At 41.7% G+C, this 23,405-nt stretch overlaps 1 protein-coding gene and 1 long non-coding RNA gene across 12 annotated transcripts in view; one reads left to right on the top strand and one right to left on the bottom strand.

Annotated features, from left to right (window-relative positions):
* MFAP3L (microfibril associated protein 3 like) overlaps positions 1 to 23,405 on the top strand; it is a 47,096-nt gene that overhangs the window by 17,210 nt on the left and 6,481 nt on the right. For 4 of the 11 annotated variants that reach the window (XM_017863304.1, XM_017863309.1, XM_017863315.1 and 1 more), the window contains 2 exons: positions 9,815 to 9,852; positions 9,934 to 10,245. The exons of 1 other annotated variant lie outside the window; for it this stretch is intronic. In XM_017863304.1, coding sequence (XP_017718793.1) covers positions 9,815 to 9,852; positions 9,934 to 10,245 — 350 coding nt within the window. Of the gene's footprint in view, positions 1 to 2,108; positions 2,124 to 9,814; positions 10,246 to 12,017; positions 12,163 to 23,405 lie in introns of those variants that run through there. 6 more of the 11 variants (XM_017863310.1, XM_017863311.1, XM_017863308.1 and 3 more) reach the window with 5 other exon arrangements.
* LOC108522860 (uncharacterized) lies at positions 5,167 to 11,776 on the bottom strand. The gene is made up of 3 exons (XR_001883625.1): positions 11,734 to 11,776; positions 8,301 to 8,455; positions 5,167 to 5,418 (listed from the first exon to the last, which is right to left on the bottom strand). It is a non-coding gene; the product is annotated as an uncharacterized LOC108522860 (long non-coding RNA).

Below are 23,405 nucleotides of genomic sequence, written 5' to 3' on the forward strand. Positions count from 1 at the left end.
GAACAGCTCAGATTTACACAACCAGCAGTTCTTGGTCTAAAGAGGAAAAGTTGGGTCTATGGCATGGCCACAGGCACTCGGTTCATCACCTGCCCTTAGTCCAGGTAACAAGGTAAAAGTAGTGAGGCTCAGGCTTCACTCCAGGTTGCTCTGGAAGTGAAGTTGGAGGGAGAAACCTGCAGCTGTGCCCAAGAGGACCGGCCCATCCTCCATATAGGAAGTCCTAGAGGAATCTGGGCTGATTCACATCTGCAGTGAGATGAGGGCATCTGGAGAGGGTATGAATGGAGCGTCCTAATACTTTGAGAGCTTGAATCCATTTATTCCCTCATTTTATTGTCCAGAATGTAAGGGACACACAAGAAGTTGTCTTGCCTGTGGAAGGCAAGTTCTCACGGGCTGCGTGGTGCACAAGCTGTGTCTGTGGCCATCTGCCAAGTCACAAATGGCTTGGCCATCACAGTGCTTTGCCCTATTTGTATTTACTGCAATGAAACGTTTAGCAGTGCACCAAGAACTCCCTTGTTCTTTCCCTTTTCTCTTTACCCCTCACCATTTCTTCCCTTTGCTACTGCAGTCTTACTCCTGGTTGTCATGATCATATTATGATAAATTTGGAAAGGACCTAAAAGATGAGTCTACAGCTTGGAGAGATCAGCTGACTCCCAAGGGTCATCTTGTAAATAAAAAATTGAGGAAAGGAGTGAGCATCCTCACTCCCAGCTTGTGGGTCTTAATCCTAAAATTCTAAGCTGGTCTACTCTTCACACGTCACCCCAGAATTTCTGTTCTTGACCTTAACCTCAGAGCCCAACCCATCTCTCATCCCGGGCACCTGATCCTATCCATTTGCTGTATTATAATCTCAGCTCCACGACTGCAGGGAGACCTGCAGTGAATTCTTCACACTGACTGTCGCTAAGAACACTCTATGTGTTTCTATTAGAAGTTGTTCTGTGTCTCGGTTGGGTACTATTAATACTATCTTTCAGGCTCATGATGAGTTAAGTAGCTTTATTCTGAGCTGTCCCACCACAAAATAATTAACCACCCTTTGTAAGATTGTATGTGAAATTACCCTCCCAGTTCCAGAAAAGGGGGTTTTGTTTGGCCAGTTGGGAAGCCATGTGTGCACAATCAAATAGGTGGGAGAGGTAGGAATTGAGAAAGGCACTTGCATTATCAAAGGATCCATAATTAGCAAGAAAATGTAAACTCACAATTATTTCAGGTCCTGAGTCATATTAGGAAAGCATATTAAGAAGATTGCCCTCTGATTTATAGACAGTGTGCTGTGTGGGCTGCAGAGAGGACAGGGTTTGCTTCCTCCATCCAGGCAGAGCGTGGGCAGCGTGGACTTGTGGGCAGACAGCCAGGGATCAGCACCTCCATAAAGCACCTCCCTGGTACATGGCATCCTCTAGCCATTTTTCTAGCCAAAGAAGAGTTCTGACTCACTGATGTGTCCAGGCTTCCAGACATCCATCAGCTCCTGCCTGGTTTCACTCTGAATATAGGAGCTTCACACTAAATACATCAGGAACTTCTTGGAAAATGGGCTTGAGATCAAATAAAAATAATTGAAAGCTGGCAGAAGTAGTGCCATCTACAGATTAGCAGGTGACATAAATTCATTGGACTGGAATGAAAATTCAAATCTCTACGTGCATACTCCAAATGAGTAGGAAGAATGTTTTGAAAGGACATAATTTTTTAAAGGAGGGAAGTGTTGGAAAAATATTCTAATGAAAAGAAAGACAGCAGCTAGAGATGCTTCTGTTCCAGTTTAAATTGAATATAGACTCTAATAAGGATGGTGTCAAAGATCAAAGAAAAATGTGAATACAGCATTGTAACCCTTTGATGTGCATTGTGATCCGTTTTAGGGCTTGGTCTGGCAGCATAAAGGCCCCATGCACCAGTGTGTCTGTCCCATTTCTATTCAGTTTCCAGATTTGACTAATTCCTTGGATCATCAGATTTCTGGAGAAGTGTCTCTCTGATCAATTAAGGATGACCCAATTAATACAATGAGCTATGATGGTGCCACTGCGCTCCAGCCTGGGTAACAGTGAGATGCTATCTTAATACGTGAATGAATGAATAAGAATAAGAATTTGACAGTAAGTATGTGCTGAAACATCAATAAACTCTTCCAAATGATATACCTGTGATTAGAATAGCCTTCATTGCATGTTTCAAGTGCTAGAACAATTTAATAATTGCCTTTATGGAACTAAGAAAACAATCCCAGTCCTGATCTGGGATTATTATTAGCCATCATAGTCTTTTTATTTTGGTTCTAAGCCACTAAATTAATTGCATGACCATGTGCAATACCATACCTTCTCTAGGCCTCCATTTTTTAGAATAAAGAAAAAGCTTTATGAAAAGATACCCAAGTTCTTCCAAGTCTAATGTTCTAGTTCTGAGAAGAGATGTGTAGACGTGTTTTTATCTTGCTTAGTAATTATATATATAGAGAGAGCAACCTTTAATGTAATTTCTCCCTGCTCCTTTATAAGGGTTTGTGATTCTCTTTTTCTCTTTAAAAGACTGTAGTAAAGGTCCCTTGAATGTCTCCCTTCTGATGATCAGGCTTAACCAACATTTATGTTTAGTAGGATATCAGCAGTATGTCATCTCCATATTAGAGTGATTTTTTAAAATAATGATTCGATGACCCTGGGCAATTTAAACAGTATATTTCTGAGAGCCTTATTTTGTATTATTTTTAATCAGGAAAACATACCATGTGAACAAAGTGTGGAGATTCAAGAATTATTTCTTAATATTATGCCCCATTAAAAATAAAGTTTTATGAAGATGGCATCTCTAGGCCTGTAGTTTGTTTTTAGGTTTGGAAAACAGTGATTTAACACAGATCAGTTTTGAAAAGTACGTGCCTTCTGTGTATTAAAAAAAAAATAATAACAGCATAAAATAAAATTCTGTAGAGGCCGAACGTTAGTGTAGTTGGAGTAATAATGTTGTGGCCCCTCTCAGTTGTTCTATGGGCTTTAACAGTTCATCTGGTGGCTGTTCACAGCAATCCAGCAAGTCTGGGTGTATATTTAGTTCTACCCATTAAGTAGCTGGAAATTTTCCTAACACTACACAATTAATAAGTGCATGTGGTACCAAGAATGCATGAGGTCTCTCCTGAGTCTCATTTTCCTCCTGAGGGACAACTACTTTAAAAAGACAGGCTCTAATTCTTCTCATGGTGTGCTGCTGTATAGCTCTTAATTTGTGAGTTTTTATATTTAAATGTCATGACTGTGGCTTGTCATCACAACACCGTCCATCAGCCAGGGGTACAGAGAGAGGAGATGGTGAAGCTAGGAGGAGCAGTGAGGAACCAGGCGGGAGCGACCATGTACTCTGCCAGGTCGCTGCTAGCAGACAGGCCCTCATCCAAGAGTGGCAGCGGAGTACTGCCCAAGGGAGTGGTTTGTTTGAATTTCTTAATTTGTATATTCCACTGACAGTGCCAGGCATTGGTTTTTAGCAAATGAGGCACTCCCTTCCTAAGAGTTGTCTGTATAATCATAGGTACTGCTGGTCAGGAGGTCTTGTACTACTTCAACCTGTTATCAAATAGTCATTCTGTACATTCTAATTCCTGTACTTCTTTGCATCTGCCCACTTCTTTCCCTCCCCGCTGCTTTTGGTTCAGGCCCCTGTTCATTTCCTTCCTGGATATTGTATAATACTAGTCTCTTAGCCAGCTGTACATTGCAGCCATACGAGGATCAAGCTGATCTTTGTAAACACAGAACTAGCCCTGCCACTTCTCCTTTTCAAAACCTATGAGTGCCCCCATCCTTGGCATTGCATACTGTCTGGTCATTATCTGGGCCAGCCTGCCTTTCCAGCCTACTTCCCCCTCCTCTGTTCTTGCACACACTACCTGGCCATCAATGCCTAATTACAGACATTTCCCCAGGTTCTCTGTAATCACCGTTTCTTTCAATATTCTATTCCTCTTTTGGGTCAGCTTCTCTCCCCTGGTCCACTTGGGGACTTCTTTAAAGAATCACTTCCAGAAAATTCCTCCTGGCTCATCCAAACTATATATTAATACTTTGATCTCTTGTCTGGTGCCCCAGTGGATCTTTGACACCCTGTAATGGGCAGCTGTCACACTGCCTTATAACTGTCCATGTATGTTCCTCTGTCCCCTGCCAGATTCTGACAAGAGGGGAAAGGCCTGAGTCTCACCTCTGTGCGCCTCAACCCCTGGCAGTGCGCCCAGCACAGGGTCATTTCTCAGGTAATGCATATCGATTTGGATTGAACTGATCCCCTAGATGCTTCTAAAAGTAACCTAAAAGCAATGCCCTTTCATACTTTCCTGTGATTATCACATTTGCCATCTGAATTAGGTATTACCTTTGTGTGATTAGAGGCTTCGAGAATCTCTGTACAGAAATAGACTCTAGAACATGGACAAGAAAGGGCAATATGAATCTCTGTAGTAGGAATTTGGACATTGAGATAAGACTTAGCTGATTTATCACTTAAATGATTTGACTCTGGACTGTGGTAATGGCTAAAGGAACATTCTTGTTCCATCGATTTCTTGGCCCTTGACTTTAGATTCCCGTATGTATCTGTTTTCATGCTGCTAATAAAGATATACCTGAGACTAGGTAATTTATAAAGCAAAGAGGTCTAATTGACTCACAGTTCCACATGGCTGGGGAGGCTTCACAATCATGGCGGAAGGCAAAGGAGGAGCAAAGGCATGTCTTACATGGCGGCAGGCAAGGAAAGAGCTTGTGCAGGGAACTCCCATTTATAAAACCATTAGATTTCATGAGACTAACTACCACAAGGAAAATATGGGGGAAACCACCCCCATGATTTAATTATCTCCACGTGGCCCTGCCCTTGACACATGGGGATTATTACAATTCAAGGTGAGATTTGGGTGGGGACACAGCCAAACCATATCACCATAGTTTATATTCAGAGATCACCCTGATTACCTAAAATTCAGTATAGTTGATGCTTGAACAACATGGGTTGGGGCACCCAGCCCCTCCCCATGCAGTTGGAAATCTTTGTGTAATTTTTGACCCAGAACTTAACTACTGATAGCCAGTTGTTGACCAGAAGCCTTTCTGATGACATGAACAGCTCATTAACACATATTTTGTATGCTATGTGTATTATATACCATATTCCTATAATAAAGTAAGCTAGAGAAAAGACAATGTTATTAAGAAAACCTTAAGGAGAAAATATATTTGCCATCACTAAGGGGAAGTGGATCATCATAAATGTCTTCAGCCTTGCCATCTTCAAGTTGAGTAGACTGAGGAGGAGGAGGAGGAGGGGCTGGTTTTGCTGTCTCATATGTGGTGGATGTGGAAGAGGTGGAAGCAGAGGCAGGCACACTCGGTGTAACTTCTGTTAAAAAAAAAAAAAACCTGCATATAAGGGGACTGAGCGGTTCAGACCCATGTTGTTCAAGAGACTCTATGCTGATCCTGAAAGATGTTAGGTGGGATAGAATGGGCTTATGAGAATTTTGTTCCCTTTTTTTTTTTAATTGCAGAAACAAATTTTTAATTTTTGTTTAAAAAAGACATGGATATTTTGAATTCATTATGATATATGGGAAAGGAAGTGGCCGAAACATATTCATAACTGAAATGGCTTGAGTTGACTACCAGTTTTGAAAAGATAGCATTCATGTCTTAATGAGTATTTTATTGCCACTTTCCAATTCATATGAAATTGGGTTTTCCCAACTCCGTGCTTCATGAGTGTAACCCTATGAAGAATGTGCTTTCATGTAGAAGGTAGCTTATGTGCCTGTGGCATCATTCCCACGCAAATTAAAATAGGGGTAACTCTCAGTAGGTGTTGCAACAAAATCCAGTTGTATCACTCTACGAATTATTCATCAGAGTAGATGGAGCAATACCCAAATTGACTCTGCCAGGAAGGAAAAACAATAATATTCATTTAGTACAAAACACCCCTTACACAAGAGTTCCTTTTCCTTCTAGCTCCAGAAATACATGGGCAACAGTCTTACTGATTATAGGTGGAGAAAGAAGAAATAGGACTGAACAAAGCATTTTATTAAACATTTTTAGATAAAATACAATGGGAGGTAGGGAAGGGGTCAAAATAAAGAACATTTGATATTTGCTAAATATTTCTCTTTTGTTCTATTTATAGAAAATAAAGTAGTCTTTCAGAGTTTTCCCAAAGATTATGAGATTTAACAACTTGTCCATTGTAGCTTTTGTTAAGCCTGGTTTTGAAATCTGTGGTCTTTGTTCTTGTATTTTGAAGGACTGCATTTTAAGCTGCTGGATTATAGTACTTAGGGTTTACTCTTTGCTGGCTCAAATCCCTTTCACAATGTTAGATTGTTATTTTACTCTTTGCTGGCTCAAATGTCTTTCACAATGTTAGATTGTTATCAGCTAAACTTTTTTTTTGAAACAGCGTCTCGCTCTGTCGCCCAGGCTGGAGTGCAGTGGTGCCATGTTGGCTCACTGCAACCTCCGCCTCCCAGGTTCAAGTGATTCTCCTGCTCCAACCTCTCAAGTAGCTGGGACTACAAGAGTGCACCACCATGCCTGGCTAATTTTTGTATTTTTAGTAGAGATGGGGTTTCACCATATTAGTGATCCACCCACCTCAGCCTCCCAAAGTGCTAAAATTACAGGAGTGAGCCACTATGCCTGGCTCAGCCAAACTTTTCGTGGTGCTGTCTGTAAGATCCTAATCAAACAAGCTGAAAAAGTACATTTGCAGAATATTTTGCCAGCATCCAAAGTCATGTGATATCTTATGTTCTTCCGGCAACACATTGTAATTTGTTCTTAAATAATTGCCACCGGATTCCATATAAGCATGGCTTCATACAGCAAGTGTGTAAACATGATTATGGGTGCCTAGCAATATGGAAATCCTCCTGAACTATATGTATAAGTTTTTGCTATCCAGGAGCTCTTCTTGTAATCGAGAAGGAATTTCCTCAACACAAAACAGAAAAGTGCAAGATCATACACCAGGGAGCGGTGTCAAGTTTGGTAGGTGCACATGCCGTGGGGTGATGAGAAAGACTAGAAGTTTCTACCCTGTGAGCTCTGGGACTTGCAGAAAGGAAAGGCAGAAGAGGGCCTGGAGGCTGGATGGGTGGTCAACAAACATCATCTGTAGGTGGCACCCAAGCTATTTGGTGCCCCTCCTTCCTACCCAACTCCAAGCCCATAGCATCTAGAGAACATATTGAAGTTATCTGTACATCTTTCCCCTACTAGACTGTGAGTGGACATGGTCTGTGGTTTATTGAGCTTTGTGGCACTTCCCATCCCCTAAATCCTGGCAGTGTGCCTAGCACATAATAAATACCTTTTGAAAAATCTGAAGTGAAAGAGTAAATTGAGAGTGAATTCTTACTGAAACTGTTAATTCATTAGTGTTAATTTGGTACTTTACTTTGAATCAATTTTCACAGAATTTTAGAGTTAAATGCTTCTATACAAACAACCTGTAAATGATGCATTATGTCTTCTGTACCTTAGTAACTCTTCCAGATGGGAGAGGATGAGAGTAAAAATGAGGAAGAGGGAAACTACTTTGCTAACTGAAATTCCTGCATAAAATGAAAGTCTCTGCTTCTGTATCTCATAAGGTCTCTAAGGGAACTAGATTCCATTTCAGAACAGTTGCTGTGTTTGTAGCCCAAAGCACCTGCTGACATTATTAAAATATAATAGCACAGCAGTGTCCCCTTCTCTTTACTCTGCTAGCACAATGTGTTTGCAAGTAGAAAGCCAAATATGGACAGCCTCTGTTTGAAAACAGAGTATCTTGAGATATGCACTTTAAAATTCAGTTTGATTTTCCATTTGTTGCATTCTCTTTAATTGGGGGAAAAAGTTGTATTTACCACCCATATTTATTAGAACCCATCTCCCAACCTGTCTTGTCTCTGATTCTCCCCCATGGTATTTAGCCGGGCATCTGCTATGGCTTGGGCACCAGGGAGTCAATAATGAGTGACCCAGCTCTTGTCCTCAATATGCTCACCACAGAATACACCTAAGGGGGCAGCTCATGCATTCTCAGACTTGAGACCCTGCAAAGGACCCAGTGCTGAAAGTCATTTATAATTATTTATAATTTATAATAACGTTTTAAAGAAAACTCAAGGTCTGGCTTTTAGAAGACATAACTTAAAAATAGATTCAAGAAGCATAATTTCAATAAAGGATGGTTTATACAATGTGCTAATAGTTCTTGTTTATCAAGGCAACAGTACATACATGTTTGATACACATTTGATTGTGAATCCTTATAATTATCTTGTACTTGCCCAAGACACACAGCCAGTGAAAGTGGTTCTGTCCAGAATCCTGGCCTTGTCTCTCTCTCTCCCGAGGCCATGCTCTTCACAGCTGTTCTGTATTCAATAGGTCAGCTTTCCAACCACAAAGGAAACCACAAGTTTAGCCAAGTAAAGAAAAACATTTGCAAAGTCATGGCAGGGTGTCTATCATGCCACTGCAGTCTGTGCTATCTCCCTTGGCCACAGGGTTTCGACTGGTGGCATAATGTGTTGGCTTCCTAGGGCAGGAAAGCACTCCAGTTTAGTGGGGTGTATGGAAATCTATGGCAAAACAAAACTCTTTTCTTTCCTACTGAAAAAAAATACGATCTGAAGCTAATTTATCATCACCAGGTGCCCCTTCAGTGTTACTGTAAGCAGAATTGAAATAACAACTTCTGCCTTTGAAGAAGGCATGGCTATAGGATTAGAATGAAATGGAGGATAGAGGACTAGGTGAAGGTTAGATCTTTGGATATAGAAGTACAGCCAACCATAATGTCTGGTGATGTTCCCCGGCCTGTGGAAGGCAGATGAGATTGAAACCAGGGCGTACATGAGTGATCTGGAGCCCGTAAGTGTAACAGAGCGGAGAGCGCTAGATGAGGTGGAGCTCATAGGAGCATGGGAATGAGTTGAATGAGACAGTAAGGAACATTCTGGAAACTGTAATGGGGAGTTAGGAGAATGCCAGAGCGATCTGATGCAGTCCTTCCAAATGCCAGCAGAGCCCAAGCCATGACCAGTGACGTAGACTAGAAGTCACGTTTATTGGGAGAGAAGAGGTTAAAGAGCACCTAGGTGAACAATTAGGTCCTCCACAATGAAGGCAGGTAATGTGGAGGAAAGAGAGCTTGTCGTGGTAAATGAAAGCAGCCTGAATCCATTTTGGAGCTCTATGAAGTAAAATATAAATTTAATATACAAAATATATTTGTTCCTATAAAAGCTATATGTTTTGATATCAAAAAACAAAATTATGATTTCTGTGAGAAATATGATTCACATCCGGAACATCTTATGGTTGTGTTTCGTTTAAAAAGTACATAGGTTTGGCTGGGTGCGGTGGCTCACGCCTATAATCCCAGCACTTTGAGAGGCCGAGGCTGGTGGATCACCTGAGGTCAGGAGTTTGAGACCAGCCTGGCCAATATGGTGAAACCCCATCTCTACTAAAAATACAAAAATTAGCCAGACATGTTGGTGGGCACTTGTAATCTCAGCTACTTGGGAGGCTGAGGCAGGAGGATTGCTTAAACTTGGGAGGCGGAGGTTGCAGTGAGTCAGGATCACTCCACCGCACTCCAGCATGGGTGACAGAGCGAGACTCCATCTCAAAAAAAAAAAAAGTATGTAGATGTTTGTATTTTAGCTGCATTGCTAACGTTTTATAGTATTTTTAATGGATGAATGCTAATGTTTATGTATATGTATTTTGTTTCCTTAAAACAGGTTCTTGCTCAAGTACCAACTCTATGGACCCAGGACAGGTTTGTCCCATGACCTGCTGTGAACAGTGTGTTGTCTGATAGAAGATTCGGTTGGCAAACCATCTCTCTATTGCCTTACAGAGCAAGCAAAGAAGATGGATCGATTGAAGAGCCATCTGACTGTGTGCTTTCTACCTTCTGTGCCCTTTTTAATCCTAGTATCCACTCTAGCCACCGCTAAGAGTGTGACTAACAGCACTTTAAATGGCACTAACGTGGTCTTGGGCTCTGTGCCCGTAATCATTGCCAGAACTGACCATATCATAGTCAAGGAAGGGAACAGTGCCTTGATTAATTGTAGTGTTTATGGCATCCCTGACCCACAGTTCAAGTGGTATAATTCCATTGGCAAGCTGCTGAAAGAAGAAGAGGATGAGAAGGAGAGAGGAGGAGGTAGGCTTTAAAGTTGTATCAAATGTCATAATAAAATACAAACAGGAGCTTTGGAGCCAGCACCCATGATGTTAGTTCTTCTCATGCAAATGATTTAAAGATCTCATCTTGTCTTGTTTTTCTAAGGCAGGAGAGCGAATATATATCCTTAAGGATTCAAAGAAGCAATTAATTCATTTTTTTCATTCACTGACACAAAGGACAAACACAGAAGTCTTTTAAAAGGCATCTTGGAATTTTGTAATATAATACATCCAATACATTGTAGAGACAAATGTAAAATGGATTTTCCTAAGTAATATATTCAATTTTTAAGGGAGTTTTGTTTTCTTTCATGGAGATGGCTGGAATAAACAATATAGCCATTGTTTATCATTAAATGTTCATTTAATTCATTGGCTGTGGATTTAAAGACCACACTTCTGAAAAGAAACTTCAGTGCAAGTCTCAGCCACTGGCTGGGATCCTTCTGTATTCCTGGAGTCCTGGCTGCAGTTTCTAGACTGAGGCAGGGAGGGAGGGACGATGCAATAACACGGAAGGATGTGGGGCAACAGGAGACTGCTTGGCTTTTAATAAATGCATTTGTGACCAAAAAGTGTGAATCACCTCACTCTGGGAAAGACTAGCCAGAGAGAGGATTGGGTCTTTGGGAATCAGTGCATTTCTTGTTTTAGATGCGAGAAGTAATTGTCTGAAAACCCAAGCCTGGTCAGATTGACCAGAAGCAGTTAATCTGCTTTCCTAGGCATTTACTGTGTGAAGTAGAGGGGTTGGGGTGGGGGAGTGAAAAGACCATTGTTCTGAAGTAGCAGCTTATTAGTTTCTTCCATTCACATTAGCCTCCTGTTCCACAATTCTTTAACCAATGAGCAATCCCCAGAAGAGTTCCTGCTCCAGGAAAACCTACATTTTAGATCTCTTTCCCTCATGTTATCTTAATTGCCCTGAAAAAAAGAATAGAGGCTAATGCTCTATATCTCCTTAGGAGCTAAGTGAATGGAGTTTTCTTGCAGTTGCCTACTTCTGGTTCACAGCTGTGTTCCGAATGGTTAAGGCTCCTAGCTGTCTAATTGGCCGGATTGTGGGGTTTGCTGTAGTGCTGTCACTCACATTGCTTTTGGTTAGCCAGTCAAGGTTGTAGAGCATTATAAAGCTTCTTCCTTTAAGTCAAAAATATTATATATTATGAATCGTGTTTAACCTAGGAGAGTCGAACTTTTACCCACCAAGAGGAATTGTGGGACCATAGCAAAGGTAAATTAGAAGGCACCTTGGAGATGTTATAGTTCAAATGCCCCTTTACTGAAATTTGCCCAAAGTCCTGCTATTATTAAGTGGCTATGACTAGGCCTGTAATCCCAGCACTTTGGGAGGCTGAGGCGGGCTGATTGCCTGAGATCCAGAGTTTGTTACCAGCCTGGCCAACATGGTGAAACCCCATCTCTACGAAAATTACAAAACTTAGCCAGGCACGGCGGCACACACCTGTAATTCCAGCTACTCAGGAAGCTGAGGCAGGATAATCTCTTGAACCCAGGAGGTGGGGGTTGCAGTGAGGAGAGATCAAGCCACTGCACTACAGCCTGGGCGACAGAGTGAGACTCTGTCTCAATTTTAAAAAGTGGCTATGACCAGAACCTTTACTACTGACAGTGGAAAGTTGAGGGAACACAGCCCCTAGCCCACAGTGGTTTTGGTTCCTATAGCCCTTTCCTCCAGGACAAGTCAGAAGGCAGTGATGTCACACTTGTGAACAGGGGGCAGTAGCCATGGTAACAAAGACACTGCAGCCCAGGTACCTTAGCAGGTCTTTCTGCAGGGCTGAGCCATCGCTAGGGAACCCAGGGCAACTGAATCAAAGGGAACAAAGACCCCAGACCTGGATCTCCCTTTTACATGGACCCTGAAGCAAAGGTTATCCCTGGGTATTAAAGAGCTGGGTTGGGGCACTGAACTCCTCAGTCCTACAGAGGAAGAGAACTGTGGGAACAGCATAGTGCTGGGGCCTGAATTTCAGTTCCAACATTTTGAGGATTATCCCAAAGTGTAGTATCTTACTGCTTCTGAGTTACATATGTGGTGTCTTAGCGAAAAGGTCCTTGGAACTGCTGACTCAGCATTGGCAAGCTGACTCTGCACCGTGCCTCCTTCATCTGTATATTGAGGGCGTTGAACTAGTTGGTAGTTGTATTTGGCTCCATTTTCTTTTGTTTGTGGGTGCTAAGATGGACTATAGTAGTAGCCTGTCAGTAGACTCCAGGCTAGTGGCTGCCAGTCAAAAGCCTTTGGCGCAGAGAACCGCTCCATCAGAATTCAGCACTCTGGTTTGTAGCCAGCAGCCTTGCTGATAAATCAGTTAGCTATTTTAAATCTCTTTAAAACTTTCAAGTTTTAAAAAGAACTCGTGACACTAGTACTTGATGTTCCAGCTCAGCTTTTGTAATTACAATGCATGACGGTAATTTCAGAGCATAAGCAACATGGGATAATATACAAAGCAGTGTACCTAACAACCAGGCAATACGCAGAAAACAACAGAAATGAGAGATTCTTGCTCATAAAATATCAGAATCTGAGAGCTGGAATGGCCTATTGGTAAACCCATAGTCTTTAACTTTTCATTTTTGATGGGGGAAATGCCCATATTATAACATGGACATAGATTTCCATTTTTCAGGCCAATAGGCAGGAGTTTAAATGGAGCAGTTTTTTTTTTTGTTTGTTTGTTTTGTTTGTTTTTTTTAATAACAAAGAGGTGATTGAATATAGTATGAAAAATACTGGGCCAGGCACCGTGGCTTATGCCTGTAATCCCAGCACTTTGGGAGGCCGAGGTGGGTAGATCACGAGGTCAGGAGATTGAGACCATCCTGGCCAACATGGTGAAACCCCATCTCTGCTAAAAATACAAAAGTTAGCTGGGTGTGGCGGCACATGTCTGTAATCCCAGCTACTCAGGAGGCTGAGGTAGGAGAATCACTTGCACCTGGGAGGCCAAGGTTGCAGTGAGCCGAGATCATGCCACTGCACCCGAGCCTGGTGACAGAGTGAGACTCCATCTCAAAAAAAAAAAAAAAAAAAAAAGGAAAAGAAAAGAAAAATGATACTAATATCCTAGAACCTTATACATTAAGACTACTGTTAGAACCAAACTAACAAAATTATAATTTTCATTAACAACTGCCATTTACTAAGTCCCTGCACCAAGTGACATATATTATTTCTAATCCTTATAATAAGCCCGACAGTGAAGTGTTATTAATCCTCATGTATACAGATGAGAAACCAGGTGAAACCAGAGGATATGACACAACCAGAGTGTGGCCAGCAGGTGTTCATTTTCCCTCCGTGACCCACCACATCATCCTTTAGATTCCCATAGGTGAAAAATGTTGAAGAGCCTCTCACCCAGACTGAGTGAATGTGAGAAGAATTCCTAGATGGAAAAGGCATCCTCACTACCAATAGCAAGGTCAGACAGTGTTAGGATTTGTGCCGGAACGTGTGTGTGTACATGGCATGTACATGCACAAAAAGGCGCTCAAAATCATCTGTGAGTCACTCAGGGAGCACACTGCCATTCACTTTGTGATTAGACTGGAAAGGAGCAATTTCATGTCTTGTTTCTGCTGAAAAGCTGAGAGAGCTGTTATTCATGCCGGCCCCTCCAGGCCCAGAGAGAATGGGGCTATTTCCTGTCATTGGCAGGAGCAGCAGCTGGTTTGCTTTGCTTGCCTGGTGCTGTCACTTCAATTCCACAGGATCAGGAGAGGCTCATGTGTGATCTCTATTTGGAAGACTTTTGTTTTTGTAGTTCAGCAAGATCCTGTTTGGGGTAGTCCACCCACCATAAAGCAGACAACATGCAACAAGCAATAACCACAAATGGCCACGAAATATACTGTTTTCAGTTTTCCTTTTGCTAGAAGTGAGTAGAAATGTATAGTAGCCAGGAATTAAGTCCTAACTATTTCAGGCACTAATTATCCAGTATATTTTCACTGTTGCTTCTTACTGTGACTTTAAACCATTTACATTAACATTAGCACCTAAGATAAGTAACAAGGGTTTCAAGAAAATCAACTGGTTTCAGCCCTTGTATAAGTTTGAAATTCTTCCATTAAGTTAGGTTTTTTACTTTTCTTGTGGATTTGTTTTCTGTACTCCTGTAGTGTCTGGTTGCCAAAAACAAGCACTGAGTCCACAATTGTCATAACTGCTACTATAGTGCTAGGGAATTCATTATTATAAATTTTGCCTCTAGTTTACATTGCTCTATTGTTTTATCCCTCTACTTTTGCAAGTTTCTTTGAATAGATTGTAATATGCCTTTTAACTAATTCTGCAAGGGACCATGACAAACTGTGTCAGCCAGTGTTAAGACTGTAGTTATCACCCCCCTACTTAATATTTACATATCAAGAGGTCAGTGTCCATGGCATTAAATGTAAATTATCCTTTACCTCTAATATATGCTATATTAACGTGTTATACTGAATTCTTGTTTAGTATATTAAATATTTGAGATTTAAAACACTCATCAAGGCCAGGTGTAGTGGCTCATGGCTATAAGCCCAGCACTTTGGGAGGCCAAGATGGGAGGGTCACTCGAGCCCAGGAATTCAAGATCAGCCTGGGCAACATAGTGAGACCCTGTCTCTATGGAAAAAAAAAAAAAGTTAGCAGGGCTTGGTGGCACACATCTGTAGTTCCTGCTACTGGGAAGGCTGAGATGGGAGGATTGCATGAGCCTGGGAGTTTGAGGCTACAGTGAGCCTTGATCACGACACTGCTTTCCAGCCTGGGCAATAGCAAGATCCTATCTCAAAAACACAACATCAAATGGTACCAAACACAATTTATGATTTGTGAACATATTATTTATATGTTATTGGAAAATATGTAATTATGAATATATGATTGGAAATTCAGAAGAATCACACTATATAGTCTTTAAGGAAGTTCTTTGACTTTTCTGAACCATAGTTTTCTTGTCTATGAAATAGAGATAATCCTTTTTTACTAAAAGTGGGATTGTGAGTCTTAAATGCTTAGCAGAGGTACCTGGAACATAGCAAGCTCTCAGTAAGTGGCACTGCTATTATTATTGTTAATATTGTACTATATCCTCACAATAATATGTTTCAATTGCTAAAATCCCTGTTTCTTAATGTAGTGTGTTTTGTAAAGAAAGGAAAGAGTTTTCTGGGTAATTTAATATTCTGTCAATTTCTCAACCTTTTCAAAACTCAGTAAATGCAAAACAAATTCGTATCCCTTAAATGTTATTTGAAATTTCAAAATAATGTCCTGACTGCTATGACAGTGAGTTTGGGATTCTCATCAGAGGTCTCCTTTCCTGGTGCATCACTTCTGCGTACAAAGGGCCTTTGATATCTAATGTGCTTCTACCTCAGAAGACAGCAGTGTATGTGGAAATTACGAAGTACTATGCAGCAGATGAACTTTGCATTTGCCTAACCCCGTGGTCCTCAGCTGGGACCTGTTTTCTCCACAGAGGACATGTGGCCAAGTCTGGAGACATTTTTGGTTGTCATAACCAGTGGGGTCAGGTGGGTTGTGCTCCTGGCTTCAAGTGGGTACAGGCCAGGGGTGCTGCTAAACAGCCTACATTGCACAAGACAGACCCCTACAATAAACAATTATCCAGCCCCAAATGTCAATAGTACCCGAGATGAGAAACTCGGCTCCTAACCCAAAGGAGCAACCCCTTGGCTAACTAAAGAATCATTCCAAAGTAGATCCATAGAAGCAGTTTAATTTACATTACTACGGTTAATTTTCTGAATTGAGCCATATCAAGTGCCAACCTGGTGACCACCATGTGTGTGTTTCTTCAGTAAATTGTGCTCCACTTGGGATGTGAGCCCAGATAGCTTTAGTCTTAGCAATGAAAAGACCCTTCCAGATCCATCTCAAATATGATGACAGCTAAGATTCCCGAAACGGAAGTGATTTATGTGAACTAAGTATAGGGTGCTCTTGTTTTGGAGGACCACCTGTAGCTACTCTCTAGAACTAGACTATTATGAACCCACATGGAATTACATACTTGGCACTTTAAATATTAAGATTACCAGATCAAATTAGCTAGAGGAACAGATGTTTTCTTTTCCAGGAAATAAAAAGACAGTAGGTTCTTTTCAGATATTAGTACCTTGAAGTAGAACAGAACTAGATTCTGAACAGCAAAATCCTTCCATCCCCACCTTCCTGAGTTGAAAGCTTAGCTAAGCCTGTATTATCCCAGGCCACCTTTGCTCCACATGATGTAAGAAATAGCTTGTTAGAGCTGCCCTAGTCCTCTCTGAAGAGGTCTCTTGGGAGGGTTGTGGGTGGGGTTGGGACGGCACAAGAGCACTTGCAGCTTCTGGGATTCATAACCTGATGCTGCAGTGGCTTCAAGGAGCTGTCATCTTCTGCAGAAGCCTTGTAACAGGTGCAGCCGTGCAGTGCTAAATTTGCTTTCAATTATGTTTGGTAAAAAGGCATGAATCCTTTCTCTTCAGTAGCCTATATTTCACAAAATATGTGCCACATTTATAGACACAAACACATATGCACACATCTTGTGCTTCTTTGAAGGGTGCTGATTCTACGAAATCCTTGTTTGAGTGAATGTTGTATTTCATTTATTGTTTGCATAAACATTTATTGGAACTCTCACTATCTGAATATTTTTAAGTTGGTTTCAAGAAACTAACATACTTGTTTTGGCAGATTTAAATTCTTCTCCTGGGAAAGCATGGGTGTGTGAGGCTTAAGAGCCAAAGTGTCTAAACAGGATCGTTAATACAGTTTTAATCCATTTATACCACTCATTGGGAATATAGACAAACCATACGTCCATCACTGTTTACACACATGCATTCATAAAAAGATGTCTCTGAGGAAAAATAGGTCATTTTTTTCAAATAAGTGATTGGAAATTTTAAGAGCTTAGCATTTGGGTATAATGTTAATTTTTTTTTTCAGTCAGCTTTCTCAAGTTGAATATGTAATTTTTAATGCTCAGTGATCCTAAGGTAAACCTGGAAAGAATTAAGGTTTCGGTAGAAGTGATGTTTGGAGAAAATCTATGATTACAGGATCTGTGGAGGTTGTGCTCTCACTTCCCCTGTGATTCCTCAGTTCAGAATGCATTGCTCATTGCTGCTCCTTGCTGTACAGCAATAATTTACTCAGAAGTTGTTTGTGTGAGCGTTAGTTCTGATGTTGTTGTATGTTGGTTTCACACTAAGTCACAGTCACCCCTGGACTGTAGAATCTCTTGCTGTTTACAGGTTTAATTGTAACCATAGGATGCTGTTGATCTGTTCTCTCATTGCTAGATGGGCTACCTGGCACTGTTCTGTTGAGGAGACATTGGGCCATACCACGTGGGCATCTCAGGTCAGCTGCCTTCCTGATGTGGAACTGACCACGGTTATGGCTTCTCCCAGAGAAAGTGAGCTGGGGAGGAAAGCTCTGAACTATGTCCCTGGGAAGAAACACTGTTCTTAAAAGATATTTTTATATTACCTTGGTTTGTTTACATCATTACTGTTTTTCCAGTCAACCTAGGCTTGCCTGATTTGAAGAATTTCAAGAAGTCTAAGAGTGAGTCATAGGCTACTTTCATTTTAAGTTGTGATCAAATCAGCCTTCCAACAGTGTTACCAGCCTGACCACTACCTGCAGCACATGGGAGTGTCCCTTACCCTACATTCTCAGCAACATTAAAAAAAAAAAAAGGAAAAGCATTAATGAAAGAAGGCTGAGCTAGGCAGGAGTCGGCCATCCAGGCTGCGGTGAGTTGTGTGTGATAGAAGGGCCATGAGTTACCGGGCCTGCCCCTCACACCTACCCAGCCAGGCAGCCGTCACTTTCCACTGCCGGCAATGTCATTAGCGACTCCCCTTTATTCTGGCAACCTGAAAGATGAAAAGTTGTTTTAAAATGACTGTAATCTCTATAAATGTAATCATAATTTACATATTAGTGATTTTCTACACAGAGACACCATTCACATTTCTTGTTTTTGCCAATGATCTGTTCATAGCCTTTTCCTGTTTTTTCTTTTGGGTTTGTCTTGACTTGCTGGATTTATAGCTGTTCGTTATGTTTTAGAGTCATTAAGCATTTGTCTGTCAGACATTCTAGAATTTTCTCCTGGTTCGTCATTTGCTTTTAATTTTAATATGGCATATTTTATAGGGAAAAAAATTAATTTAGTGGAAATCTGATCCACTGGTGTTTTCCTTTACAGTTTCTGAGGTGCTTGAAATGCTTTAAAAGGACTTCCTATTTCAAGGTTATAAAATATTTTATATCCTCTATTAATTTTATACTTTTAATTTTACATTTAGATCTTCAGAGTAGTTGGAATTTATTTTTATGTATCACATAAAGGAGGAATTTGCCTTTATTTTCTTGCAGATGAACAGTCATCTATCCCAATAGTCTTCCACCCCACCCCCCCAACCCCGCAATTTGAAACGCAGTCATCTTCATCTTTAAACTTCCTATGCTTGGCTGCATCTGCTTCTGGACTTTCGGGTTTCCTCCACTGATTTATTCAGAGTTCACACAAGGCCTTATTGGGAAATGAAGCAAGACTTGAGGATGGGGTCTTAACTGGGCTAAGTGTGTGAGCCTGGGACTTGGGGTGGGGAGAAAGGAGGCCTTGCAGGCGAAAGGGAGCATGTGGGAAGGTCCTGTGGCCCTTCTTAAGAAATACAGTAAGGCAAACCTGTCAGGGGAAAAGTCATGTAAATGAGGTTGGGAAGCAGGCGGGGCTCCCGTTCTCCTGCAGGATAGATATAAAGCTCTTGCACATTTGGGGGCCCTCTTGTAATCCAGCCCTGCCTTCCTCCATCTGAGCCCTTCTCGGTTTTCTAGTGGTCAGCTCCAGCGGCTCACAGTGTTCTCTCTTGTGCTCATGTGCTCCCTGTGACCTCAAAAGTTCTTTCTCTTTTACTCCCATTCCTCTCCCTACCTGTGCCAGCGGATCTGGGTTAGCAGTGGCCTCCTCTAGGAAGCCCTTGCTCTCTGTCCCCTTTAGTCCCTCCCAGATGCCATTATACTTACCACATGATGCCGTGGTTGTGTCTCAGCGTCTGTTTTTCTTTTGGAACTTGATTTTTTTTATTGCAGTCAGGGGTCATGTCTCACTCATCTTTGTGTTATCATCATCCAGCATGGAGCTTGGAACGTAGACAGTTTGCTCAATGATATTTGTTGACTGAATTAGTGAACAAGATAAAAAAAGATCACTGCCCTTCTACAAATGTCAGCTTTGTTGTGTGGCATAACCCATGTACTGCAGTACAGCTCAGAAACAACATCTGCTAGCTTTTGTCTTTGCAAAGGAGAGACTATCACCACAACACTGTTATCCACCTCTAGGAGATTTTCACATTTAACTCTTGTGCCTGGAGTTTCTTGGTGAAGACTGTGACAGGTCCCTGGCAATTTCTAGTCTCAGGAGACATGAGATGCAGCAGCTTTTGTCCTGCAGCTTGTGTGAGCATTTTAGTCTAAAGCCTCAGGTGTGCATCACCTTCCAGAACAGGAGCAGAGAGAGAGGGGATGGAAGAAGGGTATTTTGGGGGGGGGGATGGGGGGGCGTGGCTACAGTCTGCACAAGGAACAGGAAGTGTGTGACTGAGCCCAAGTGCAGGAGGAGCGTGAGAGTCTTTCTTCTTCTATTCAGAAGGTCATAGCGAAATGGCTGCGTCTGTTGTTTCCTCCAAAATCATCGCATGTAGAACTGAATTGGCATCCGCTGCTGACATTTTGGATTTTATTTGTGCTGAAGTGATGCAGCTTCATGAACATTCAGTGCATATGCTTGACATTCCCATTCAGTACAGTTTAAACTACATGGGGACTGCACTGTGTATCCCCACTTCATGTGTAAAGCACTGAAGATCTGTGATAGTCACCGTAGGTGTTTGTATAACTTTCTGGCAGCTGAAGTCAGGACCCTTCTAGAATGAGTTGCAGGGCCAGGTATTTATAGACGGATGCAAATGGTAACATGCAGCAACAAGAACGTTTTCGAGATGTTCCTGTCTGGACAGGTGCCCTGTGGATGGAGATTCTTCTTGAGCATGAGTCCAAAGCTGATGTGGGAGGAGTCTCCAAACAGAATTTGCACCATCTTTAGTTTTCAGAGCTGTATATGGCAGTAGAATGTGCAGAAATCTTTATTTTTCACTAATAGAAGGGCAGGCTGAGGCTGAGAGGAAATATTTGGAGTCTTGGTTCCCAGAACAAATTAATGTATTGGCCTTTACAAAAAAAGGGGGTGGGGAATACAGACATACATAACCTTCGAGGCTGCAGGACCTTAGTTTCCTTCTATGCTAGTCTTAGAACTGTGTTGACTTGCAAAGAGTTGGACTTGCTTTGTGGTCTGGTAATAGTATATTCTCATCCAGGTCACATACTCATTTTACCATATCTCACCCAACAGAATTCTAAGTGACATTAACATTACATTAACCTGGCCAGGCGCGGTGGCTCACGCCTGTAATCCCAGCACTTTGGGAGGCCAAGGTGGGCGGATCACGAGGTCGGGAGATGGAGACCATCCTAGCTAACACGGTGAAACTCCGTCTGTACTAAAATTACAAAAAAAAATTAGCCAGGCGAGGTGGCAGACGCCTATAGTCCCAGCTACTCGGGAGGCTGAGGCAGGAGAATGACGTGAACCCGGGAGGCGGAGCTTGCAGTGAGCCGAGATCGCGCCACTGAACTCCAGCCTGGGCGACAGAGCAAGACTCCGTCTCAAAAAAAAAAAAAAAGAAAAGAAAAAAAGACTGGGCGTGGTGGCTCTCGCCTGTAATCCTAGCACTTTGGGAGGCTGAGGCGGGTGGATCACAAGGTCAGGAGTTGGAGACCATCCTGGCTAACACAGTGAAACCCCATCTCTACTAAAAATACAAAAAAATTAGCCGGGCGTAGTGGCGGGCGCCTGTAGTCCCAGCTACTTGGGAGGCTGAGGCAGGAGAATGGCGTGAACCCGGGGGGGGTCGAGCTTGCAGTCGACGCCGAGATTGCCCACCACTGCCTGCCAGCCCTGGCGCGACCAGAAGTGGCTATCTCCACAACAAAAAAAAAAAAATTAACCCATAAAATAAAGATGATTGTTCAAGAGGAATCTAGTAATGGACTGAAAACAAAAGAGACGTTTTGGTATCCTTGTCCTCCATTGGAAACAGGAAATTGCTGGCAGAGAGGGCTGTGGTGATCTCATTTAGCTAGTTTGTTAGCGTACAGCGCTATAGGTAATAACCCAACTGCTTTAGGATTATAATATGTGCATTCATATTTGTCGTGGTTTATAGTTAATATAGTTTACAGATACATGGCTGGGCTTTAAACTTTCAGAATAAATAAAATTAAGTATTGGATAAAGTATATGAAAACCATTAAGTCTGGGGACCCACTGTGCTGGATTAAGAATCTGAATATACTCCTAAGTAATAATTTATCTGTTAGACATCTCACAGATTTCCCCAAAACGAACTACACATGTCGCCGAATTAGACTGCATTTAATTCCAAGCTATGCCCCTTTTAACAATGTCACAAAAAATGTTTGAAGGGTCTATCAGTAGTTGTCTGAATTGAACTGTTTGGTTGTAGATTAGATAAATACATATCAGTAGACAAAAGCATATCTGAAAACTCTAAAAGTTCATGTTCAGAAACATTTTTAAGTATTCAATAGAGAAAAGCATTGGGATGTTGTAACTAGTATTTTCACATTTTATTTTTCTGTAACACTTAGAACATAATTATTACTAAAGTTGTTACTTAGGTTTGGGGGACAAGCTGTTGATATTACCATCAGATGCCTGTCTTGTTAGTGTTCTGTTCTTCTGTATCCAGGTTCAGACTACTTTTTCCTTATATTTATAGATAATTGTTCCAAAAAGTGGTACAGATGGGGAGGAGGTAAACAAACTGATCCTAACCATTCTTCACACAAATAACCTTATCTTCTCACCCTCCTCCACTCTATTTTCTGCTATATTTTCCAACAAAAGGAAGGTAAATATGAGAAACTGCAAGCATAGCCTGTAAGTCTCTAGAACCCAATGTCTTCTGTATGGAATAAGCTTTCAATCAGTTAGAGTTTTGTTCTGTTTTTGTCCGTGCCTGCTGCAGTCTACTTTTATGAGACATGCAAATTATAAGAAAATAAATTGACAAGGTAACTTTCCTGGCCTCAGGTCATTGTATATTTGAATAAATCTGCAGCTGAAATATCAAAATTTGTGTTCCTGGAATGAAAGTGATAGAAGCCTTGCCCATGCCCCATCTGAATTAGCGAGAATTTCACAGACCGAGTAGGTTGGTTTGTTCATACACATTCACAAGAAGCTGAAAATTCACTTGATTTTCCAAACCAGTGTTTTCTACTCTTGGAGGAAATACACTGACTGAATTGTTAGAAGAGGGTTACTCAGGGACACCAGAAACTGCTCTTCACAGATGTTCTTTCAGAAGGCACAATCATGTGACAACATCCACCAAGAGGCTCCCGCCGGATTCACCCTGGCCAGTGGGCAGGAGGAACTGTAGAACCCCAGGAGGTACCTCATTGGCGCCTCCAGCTTCCTTAAGAAAGTTCCTTGGAGCAGAGGACACTGCTGGAAAACAGGCCTTCTGTTGCCTTATTCCCTAGTCCACTGGAACACTGGATTAACAAAACAACAAAAGAAATGCTTTTGGGAATTCCCAGGCCTTCTATTAGAATTAAAACAGTGCCATAAGGAGAGCAAACAAGTAGTATACAGTGCAATAATAGATACTTAAAAGGAAACTATGTGTTCAGTTGCCCCAGCTCTCAGGAGAGGTTTCTCTAGTCGGCTCCGGGAACTAGAATGTTTTTATGGAGAAATATCTGCCTGTTCCTTAGAACTCCCCAAAAACCTAACTGGGATCTTCATTTGCTCTATGGGACAGTCCAGGGAGGTAGCAGGGTTTCAGAATGGCTCAGACCTAACACCCTGAAGCCACAGCTAGTATCATGTTTCACAGGGGTCTTTGACCTGCAGGTAGATGGGCAGGCTAAATTCAAACCAAAGTGTTTCACTGGATTCAAAATATCATTCCTGAGGCGATGCTAGATCCTTTCCAGAG

The sequence above is a fragment of the Rhinopithecus bieti genome, unplaced genomic scaffold (assembly GCF_001698545.2).
Source record: "Rhinopithecus bieti isolate Rb0 unplaced genomic scaffold, ASM169854v2 scaffold_66246, whole genome shotgun sequence".
Classification (NCBI taxonomy): domain Eukaryota; kingdom Metazoa; phylum Chordata; class Mammalia; order Primates; family Cercopithecidae; genus Rhinopithecus; species Rhinopithecus bieti.